At 36.5% G+C, this 9,460-nt stretch overlaps 1 protein-coding gene across 5 annotated transcripts; it reads right to left on the bottom strand.

Moving 5' to 3' along the window:
* Positions 1 to 358: 358 nt before the first annotated feature.
* On the bottom strand, positions 359 to 9,136 carry LOC143914404 (uncharacterized). 5 transcript variants are annotated; one of them, XM_077434616.1, is made up of 4 exons: positions 9,031 to 9,136; positions 8,708 to 8,951; positions 8,258 to 8,297; positions 359 to 8,185 (listed from the first exon to the last, which is right to left on the bottom strand). In XM_077434616.1, the coding sequence occupies exon 4, from the start codon at positions 8,076 to 8,078 to the stop codon at positions 459 to 461; it is 7,620 nt and encodes a 2,539-aa protein (XP_077290742.1). In that variant the 5' UTR covers positions 8,079 to 8,185; positions 8,258 to 8,297; positions 8,708 to 8,951; positions 9,031 to 9,136; the 3' UTR covers positions 359 to 458. The 5 variants fall into 5 exon arrangements, with proteins under 5 accessions (XP_077290742.1, XP_077290739.1, XP_077290741.1 ...); XM_077434613.1 differs by having other exon boundaries at positions 8,254 to 8,297; XM_077434615.1 differs by having other exon boundaries at positions 8,254 to 8,297; positions 9,041 to 9,093.
* Between the last annotated feature and the right edge of the window lie 324 nt (positions 9,137 to 9,460).

A 9,460-nucleotide genomic window follows, 5' to 3' on the forward strand; every position in this document is an offset into this window, starting at 1 on the left:
ACATATTAAGAATTGGGTTTAGGAGCTTTAAAATGGAGAAAAATATTTATAATTGAGTAAAATGCAATACAATTGGTTTTCGAAATACAATGTTTATTCTTTGTTAAATAAAGTAGTCGTTTTGTTATACAATAATTAAAAAAATAAATATTTAAAATAATTTTCCTTAAATTAAGATTTTCATATATAATGAGCCAATATGATATATGAATATATGTATATAAAATATAATTAATTGTAACTCCATATGTGCATTAGTCAGATCTTCATTTTGGAGAGAAATTATTATTTTTTAAAATTTACATTTAGTACAAAGCTCTCGATGAAAGTTACATAGTATTTTTTTCATTTTAGGTGTGTACATGTGTACATAAGTAGATTCAGTAAAAAAATAGACTATACGAAAATAAAAAAGCATACATTTTAAAAATATATTTTAATAGCACTAGGTTAAAATTTTAACTAAGTATAGTTACACATTTTGCTAGGAATTCGACAACGTCTTCATGTTCACTAAACTCGGCACATTCCAGCGGTGTATAATCTTCACTGTTTGTCATAAATGGATTGGCTTCATTTTCAATGAGAATCATCACCGCTTCAAACTGACCTTTACATGAAGCTTCGTGCAATGGCGTGTTATCGTACATGTCACGTGCATTGACATTAGCCCCGTTTTTGATAAGAATTTCCATTGTTTTCGTATGACCGTTGAGGGATGCATTGTGGAGAGGAGTACTTTTTTTTTCATCGACAGCATTAGAATCAGCTCCATTCTTTAAAAGAAGAAGCACTGCCTTCGAGTGACCGTTATACGAAGCGTCATGTAGTGGAGTGTAGCCGTGATGATCCACTGATTTGGGATCAGCTCCTCTTTCCAAGAGAAATTTTATGATGTCTAAGTTTCCGTCAAATGATGCCACATGCAGGGGAGTTCTACCTTTGCCATTCGCCGTAGAAGGGTTTGCTCCTTTTTCAAGTAACAGTTTCACAGATTGAGTGTGCTCGTTGTTGGTTGCGTAGTGTAATGGCGTGCAACCTTCTGCGTTTTTGGTTGATAGATCGGCTCCCATTTCAACAAGAATCTCAATTGTATCTAAATGACCGTTGAAAGCAGCAGCTTCTAAAGGTGTGCAACCGTTTTTGTCGGTTGTCATCGGTTTTGCTCCTTTTTCAATTAACAATCTAACCATATCCGAATATCCTTTTGACGACGCGGTGAGTAATGGCGTACAACTGACAGAACTTTCTGCGTTAACATCTGCTCCACTGTCGATCAGAACTCTGGCAGATTCTAATTTACCGCGTTCCAATGCCAAAAGAAGAGGCGTGCAACAATTTCGATCGATTGCATTTACGTTTGCTCCATTTTCAACGATGAATGAAACTATATTGGATGACGTGTTGTATGTTGCTATGTGCAAAGGAGTACTGCCGTCTTTGTTGGCCGCCATTAAATCAGCCCCTAGTTCGATTGTTAACAATTTAACAGCATCAACATGGCCACAGCGTACGGCGATATGTAAAGGAGTATCACCTTTAGAATTTTGTTTGTTGACATCAGATCCTTCTCGGCACAAAAGTGTGATCAAATCCAAGTTATTGTTAGTTGTGGCAATTTCTAATGGTGTTTTACCAGATTTTTCAGTCGCCGTAATGTTAGCTCCAAGTTTTATCAACACTTTTGTCGCTTCAGATTGACCGTTCATTACAGCTGTATGAAGTGGAGTGCAATTGGCCAGATTTACTGCATTCAAATCAGCACCGTTGTCTATTAATACCTTGACTGTATCTGCGTGTCCATTATATGAAGCATAGTGTAATGGCGTTGAATTTTCTGAATTGATCGCGTTTGGATTTGCTCCATTGTTAATTAGATATAAAACTATTTGCGAGTGTCCATTATATGAAGCGTTATGTAATGGCGTACTAGCATCTCTATTGGTCGTCATTATGTTAGCTCCTCGTTCCACTAGTAATTTTGTCACTTCAAAATGGCCACCCAAACAAGCGTAATGTAACGGAGTGATATAAATATCATTTGGTTTGTTTGGATTTGCTAAATTCTCAATTAGAACTTTTGCTGCTATCAAATGTCCATTCAATGAAGCGATATGGAGTGGTGTATTGCCTTGGATATTTACAGCGTTTGGATCTGCTCCTTTTTCTAGCAACAATGCAACAATGTTCCAGTTGTCATTGTATGAGGCGTCTTGTAAAGGCGTACTGTTATCTTTGTTAGTCGCCATAATATCAGCCCCTCGTTCGATTAATAATTTTGCCACCTGAAAATGGCCACTAAAAGAAGCTATATGAAGCGGTGTATTTTTAATGTGATTTTTTAAGTTCGGATTTGCTCCATTGTCAATTAAAATTTTTGCTGTATCCAAATGTCCATTCAATGAAGCAAAATACAGTGGTGTATTGCCTTGGACATTTACAGCGTTTGGATCTGCTCCTTTTTCTAGCAAAAATGCAACAATGTTCCAGTTGCCATTATATGATGCGTCTTGTAAAGACGTACTGTCATCTTTGTTGGTAGCCATAATATTAGCTCCTCGTTCAATTAATAATTTCGCCATCTCAAAATGGCCACCGAATGAAGCGTTATGCAGCGGTGTAGTTTTCACGTGATTTTTTAAGTTCAAATTTGCTCCATTTTCAATTAAAATTTTTGCTGCATCCAAATGACCATTCATTGAAGCAAAATACAGTGGTGTATTGCCTTCGATATTAACAGCGTTTGGATCTGCTCCTTTTTCTAGCAACAATGCAGCAATGTTCCAGTTGCCATTATATGCTGCGTCTTGTAAAGGTGTACTGTTATCTTTGTTAATCGCCATAATATTAGCTCCTTGTTCAATTAGTAATTTAGCCACATCTAAATGGCCTTTAAACGAAGCATAATGCAATGAAGTGTAGCCCGTGCTATTTGCAGCGTTTGGATTTGCTCCGTTTTCAATTAAAAGCTCTGCAATATTCAACTGTCCGTTGTATGATGCATCTAGCAAAGGCGTGCTGAGTTCGTGGTTTGTTGACATAACATCAGCACCCAGTTCAATTAATGATTTAACTGCATCAAAATGACCAAATAAAACGGCAGAATGGATAGGCGTATTGTGATTATGACTTTTTGCGTTGATTTTAGCTCCCCTTTCAACCAATAGTGAGATCATACTCAAGTGATTGTTGGATGAGGCAAGGTCCAATGGTGTTCGTCCATGTTCGTCATTTGCCTCCAAGTCAGCTCCGTGTTCGATGAGAAATTTTGCCACTTCAACATGACCGTTCCCCGAAGCTTTGTGCAGTGGTGTATATTTTTTTTGATTATTTACATTCACATTTATCGCAAATTTCAGTAACGGGCTGCTGCAAGTTGCACTAGTCGCTTCTATTTTAGCTCCTCGTTCAATCAACAGCTTGACTGCTTCAAAATGACATTTGAACTCGGCATTGTGAACCGGAGTGACTCCATTTGAATTAGAAATATTTGGATCCACTCCTTTGTCTAATAAATATTTTATAACATCAATATATCCATAGAATGCGGCATCGTGCAAGAGAGTACTGCCATCTTGAAAAGGCTTCAAATAATTTGCTTTTTTTTCGATTAAATACTTAACCACGTCGAATTTTCCGTTGGATGATGCACTTTCTAGTGGTGTGATTCCGTTTTGAGTAGTTGCCATAACATCAGCTCCGTTATTTACCAGTAATTTTACCATATCAATGTCACCATTGAACGATGCGTAGTGTAAAACCGAGAATCCAATTGAATTATTGACTGTTGGATTGTTCAAAAGAAATTTAACCATATCCAGGTGTCCTCTATCAGAAGCTTTATGAATCAATTGGTCATCTTCTTGTATGATAACTGAAGAATCTGCTCCGTATTTCATTAAAATTTTCACAATGTCTAGGTTTCCTTGGAAAACAGCGTAGCTTAGAGGAGAATCACCTTTGTTGGTTACTACATTACAATTTGCACCATTTTCTAATAGCAATTTTACAATAGCCAAATGACTATTGGACGTTGCATAGTCCAATGGTGTAAAACATACATTATTGATTGAGTTAACATTAGCTCCTTTATCAATAAGAGCAAGCGTTGAGCTGAAATCGCCACTATATGCGGCTTCATGTAATGCCGTATGTCCGTTGTTATCTTTTACTTCTACATCTACTTCACCAGAGATGAAAAGCTTAATCAATTCCGAATCGCCAAAACATGAAGCGTTGTGTAAAGGAGTACGGCCGGCTTTGTTCGGCAAAGTTGGATCAGCTCCTGTATTCAAAAGGAGTTCGACAGTATCGCAATGATTGTGAATTGCAGCTAAGTGGACTATCGTATTGCCTTCTACATCAACAGCCGTGTAGTCAGCTCCCATTTCTAACAATAGCTTAACTATATCATTTTTTCCACCATAAGCGGCGTCGTGTAAAATTGAGATGCCATCTTTAGAAGAAAAATTCAGATCAGCTCCACTTTCAAGCAAGAATTTGACAACATCCGTTTTGCCGAAATATGAAGCTGAATGTAGAGGCGTCCTTCCGTTTGCATCGACATGATCGACTCTAGCTCCTGCTTCTACTAGGATTTTCACGATGTCCAAGTAACCAAAATTTGAAGAATCATAGAGAGGAGAGTGTAAATTGATGTCGCTTACATTTGGATCAGCTCCTAGTTCTATAAGCAGTTTTACCGCATCAGAATGACCACAGATAGAAGCATAGTGTATTGGAGTGCGACCTTCACCATCTTTCAACCTAAAATCAGCACCTTTTTGTACAAAAAGTCTTATGAGATCTAAGCTTCCACTAGATGCTGCACAATGAAGCGGAGTTCGTTTCTTCTTATCCAAAAAATCCACAGTGAATCCGAAATTCATCAAACAGTTGACATGTTGTGTTGAGCCCCAACTTGCAGCTTGATGTAAAAGAGCCTCCGATTGTAGCACGTGGTCCAAAGTGTTGCTACTCAATATTAAACAGAACCTACCGAAGTATTCACTCCTTGCGGCATTCTGGAGCAAAGCAAGCAACATCAATAGATCATTATTTTGAGGCTTCAACATTTCGATCACGTTTATATGACCATTGAGTGCTGCCCATTCTAAGGGAGTCATGTCGTACAAGTTTTTGGTTTTCACTGATTCTGGATCTTTGCCATATAAGAATTTCACCAATTCCGTATGTCCAATTGCAGAGGCGTAATGTAAAGGTATGCTCAAAGTATCATCTTTGAGGTTTAGCTGTGCTCCTTTACTAACGAGAAGTTTCACAATGTTGATATGACCATGTTGCGATGCCACAATTAAAGGTGTTACGTCGTGGCTGTTCTTATTATCGATATTTATATTGTTTGTATGTTTGAGTATTGACGAAATCGCTGAACAGTCATCTCTGGAAGCGGCTAACAGATGTAGTGGTGTATTATTATCCTTGCCATATTTAGAATATGGGTAGAAATCGTTGACCAATTCTGCATATTTACTAGCATACTCCCAGATATGTTCTATATGTTCTGAGCATTCGTACGTTTTTGAAAGTATCAAAAGTTCCTTTAGCACATCTCGCCTTGCATTATGTTCTAATTTTATCCTGGTCACTTCTTGCACTAGCCTATGCATGCTAGCTCTTCCATCGACAACGTCTATCATCGAGTATTTGTGGAGCATTTCGACAGCTTTCCAAAAGATTTCTTCATTGGTATTCAACTTGGCAATGATGTGGTGCATTACTTTAGTAATTTTTGCGAAAACGATACCGTCAGGAGCAACGAAAGATAGCATGTTGAATAAATTAATAGCTATTTTACCACATTGTTTATCGTTTGCTATTTTATCGAGCGTTACAGACCAAGTAGTCATGACTGTTTGACTGGAACAATCCTCATTCTCGCTTAATCCAGCATTGAGGAGTTTGTCTCTTTGTGCTTGATACAATTTTAAGTAGTCTGTAACTGTGAATTTCTTCGAGGATATTTTACTGAATATCTTATCATTTTCTTGGTTCATGTATCCCACTGCTTGTTTGAGTGCTAGTGGTAAAAATTGCAACTCACTCGATAGTTTTTGAATCGATACTTCGTCACATTCCACGGTTTCTAGCGAGTTTTTGACATATTCAAATGCTTCCTTTTCGGTGAATTTGTCCAATCCAACTACTCCTATATCTCCCTGTTGTCCCACTTTCCAATCTCGACTTCGAGACGTGATTAAAACGTAAGGTTTCCTATACGCTGCTACTTCTTTGGGTATAAACTCCTTTATACTTTTGTACTCTTCGACGTTGTCGAAAACGAACAGAGTATTTTCTTCTTCGTCGAAATATTTGTAAACATCTTTGATGATAGACTCAATGTGTCGATGATCCCTTTTATTTTCTCTTTTTTTGTCTTGATTTTTCTCCTCACCTTTGTTGCTTAGAATTTTAGTAATATCAATGATATTTTTTTTTTCATTTTTCTTCACATTCTTCTCATCTTCCTTATTGTATAGCGAAATGTCCAGTTCTAATGCAAGCGTTTTAAAGCAGTGGATTGCGTTGTCAGCTGTTTCAGCATTGATTACCACAACATTTTTATAAAAACTTGATTTTTCATGTATATATTGTCGAGAAAGTTCGGTTTTTCCCACTCCTCCGAGACCAGTGATTGAAGCAACTTGAGTTATCACAGCTACTGAGTCTTTCGTCAGTAAATCATGCAACTTGATCAATTCCTGTTGTCTTCCAGTGAAGCTTTTAACCGGTTTTAAAACAGAAAACTGAACAGGCGGTTTCAAAATTTTGGGCGGCAAGATTTGTAATAATTTATCAGTCATTTCAGTCATAATCTCTTTTCCTTCTAACATAATTTCTTGGGTTTTTATCTGATGCTTTGCGATGGTTTTACGTTCTTGACGGGCACTTTCAAATTCATTTATGTTTTCTTGCTTCAATACACTCATTTCACGCATTAATTCATCCATTATCTGTTTCGATTCTTTAAAGTGTTTATATATCTCATCTAAATGATTGTCTACTGTACTCTTTTTGAGAATGGTTTCAAATTCATCTAAATCTTTCGTATCTTTTTCGGATATTTGATTTTCCCTTTTCCAGTGTTTAAATCCGTCTAGAAGTATTTCTCTCATTTCTTTTATCAGTTCTATATTCCTCTCCGTGTCTAAACCTTTATCATCCTTATTGATTTTATTCAAAATAGCTTCGATCTGTTTTGTATAATAGTCTGATGTAGCAATATACGTATACTTGAATTGCAAAATGGGCTCTGGTCCACTAATCCATTCTGTGTCCAATTTATTCAGATTTTCTGATGAAAATTGACGTCGATATGCATACTTTTCAGGTTTCATTTCACTTTTAGTATAATACTGGTTTGAATTATTTTTTTCCAATACAATCCCAGACTTTTGATAGAGAAAAGCAGTGTTCCATTTGCAAGCATATTCTTCCCACTTATAAGTAACGGTTGAACCGGGTTTTTTAATTCCAAAAGGATCAGTGATTCCAGCTATCGTCTTGGGCTTCGATTGACCTGTAACCACAAATTCGGCTTTAAACTCGACATCAGTTTTTCTTCTGGCGTAATTTAGCACTCGATAAGCAGCATCTTTAGCCAATTTTTTCATGGCTTTCTTATATCCTTGTTCGGTGGTGACTCGCATGAACTGCATTTCGTAACTTTTGAAAATGGCTACCCCTATCTTGACAAACCTTCGTCGTCCCTCAGCCTTACATTTGTGAAAATCATAAGCGGCTTCCATCAATTGTATCGCTCTCTTAGTCTGATGTTTTTCTCCCAACGTGTTTATCGGCTTTTTTACTTGATCTGAACCAGATCCAAGACGAATTCCCATCATCGAAGCTAATACACCAACAACTCCACTTGCAGTATCCCCAACTGTACTTGCAAATTTTCCTGTTTTCTTCAAATCGCCTTCCAAAATGCTGTGTAGTGTAACCAGCCTCGTTTCAAGTTCATTGTCGAAATAAATTACGAAATCTTGCAGCCTCTCTCGTAATATGTTCAGATCGTTATCACTACTTTTACTTCCGTTGGTCTCTGACGCCATATTGGATACAAATAAAATTTTATATCACCATGAACTATTTTGATTTATCAATCTCCAATCTTAATAATATTGCAATAAATCAGATCAAAATCAGTGCAATGCATATGCTGAAATCAACAATTGATAGTTTTATGAAATTATTATTTATAAATTAATTAGATTTTGAACAAATTACCTGCATTTTTAAGTACTCCAAATCTGCATTGAACTGCCATCATTCTGAAAAGTGAAATTGTTTGTAATTAGATTATATTTTTAAAATGAAAACTTATTTGTGAAAATGTTTGCACAGATACACACTCTCACTTGTTGTTTTAATTTCAAGGGCGTTCCGAAAATATATGTGATGCGCGCTGTCCAAAAACTACTGATGTAAGCTCTTACTTGTATATATTAATATACATATAATGTGTATATTAAATAATTTATAATATATTACACAGTATTTAATTTTTAAATATGTACATACTTACATGCAATTGATACAAGCGTAATTAATTACTGCAAATATCAACTGAAAAGTTGATTTGGAATCACAATTAGAAAGTGACTCACTTTGCAGTTCAGATAATATTTCTGATAACATGTATTATTAGCTTTGACAGTTATGTACAATCGTTTTGACTAACCTTTTGAACCGAAGGGATACGTCAACAGCTCGCCAACGAAGAGCACCATTCGTGGCGAGAGTAGATTCCGCTCTGGTCAACAGCTGTTCCAATGAAGTTTGGCATGCATTTCAACCGGTTTAAGGTCAATGTCGTCAACGACCGTCGAATTGTGCGTGTGCAAGCGCTCGTTGCCACTACGGGGAATCGTTAGTTATCTTTTATGACGCAACTGGAAGTGTAAATAGCGCCAACGTACGGCGTGCTATGAAATTAAATTAAAAATCTATGTGGTCACTTTAATATTATATATTATTTATATGGAATATGAAACGGCAAAAGACGGTAGTTAACTGCTTTGAAGCAGACGTCAGATCACGAAGAGCTGGAACGTTGAAGATAAAAGTGAGATCACATCATATCTTCTTCTCTCTTCCATCCCACCTCGATGAATGTATTTCATAAGAAAGTTTTATTTTTGTAGTGCAGAGGTCCTCAAACAGCGGGGGGCCTAACTGTGACCCGCAACCGCTTTTTATCTGGTCCGAGAAGAATTTTTGAATAGGTCGTAAAATAAAAATGTATAAGCGATAAAGACAAAACCCTTTAATGATCCTTATGTACTTAAATTACTTTATTTTTCCTTTGTAAGGTCTCACCTTGAATTTGCCTCAATTATCTGGTTACCTTTTTATTTATCCCATATTAATTGTATTGAGAAAGTTCAACTTAAATTTATTAAATCCTTACGCTACCTTTTTCCTACATATACCC

Source organism: Arctopsyche grandis, chromosome 7 (genome assembly GCF_051622035.1).
Source record: "Arctopsyche grandis isolate Sample6627 chromosome 7, ASM5162203v2, whole genome shotgun sequence".
NCBI classification, from domain to species: domain Eukaryota; kingdom Metazoa; phylum Arthropoda; class Insecta; order Trichoptera; family Hydropsychidae; genus Arctopsyche; species Arctopsyche grandis.

What these genes read in the sequence shown, in the direction of transcription:
- LOC143914404 (XM_077434616.1), bottom strand. Translation starts at nt 8,078, where the DNA reads ATGGCGTCAGAGACCAACGGAAGTAAAAGTAGTGATAACGATCTGAAC.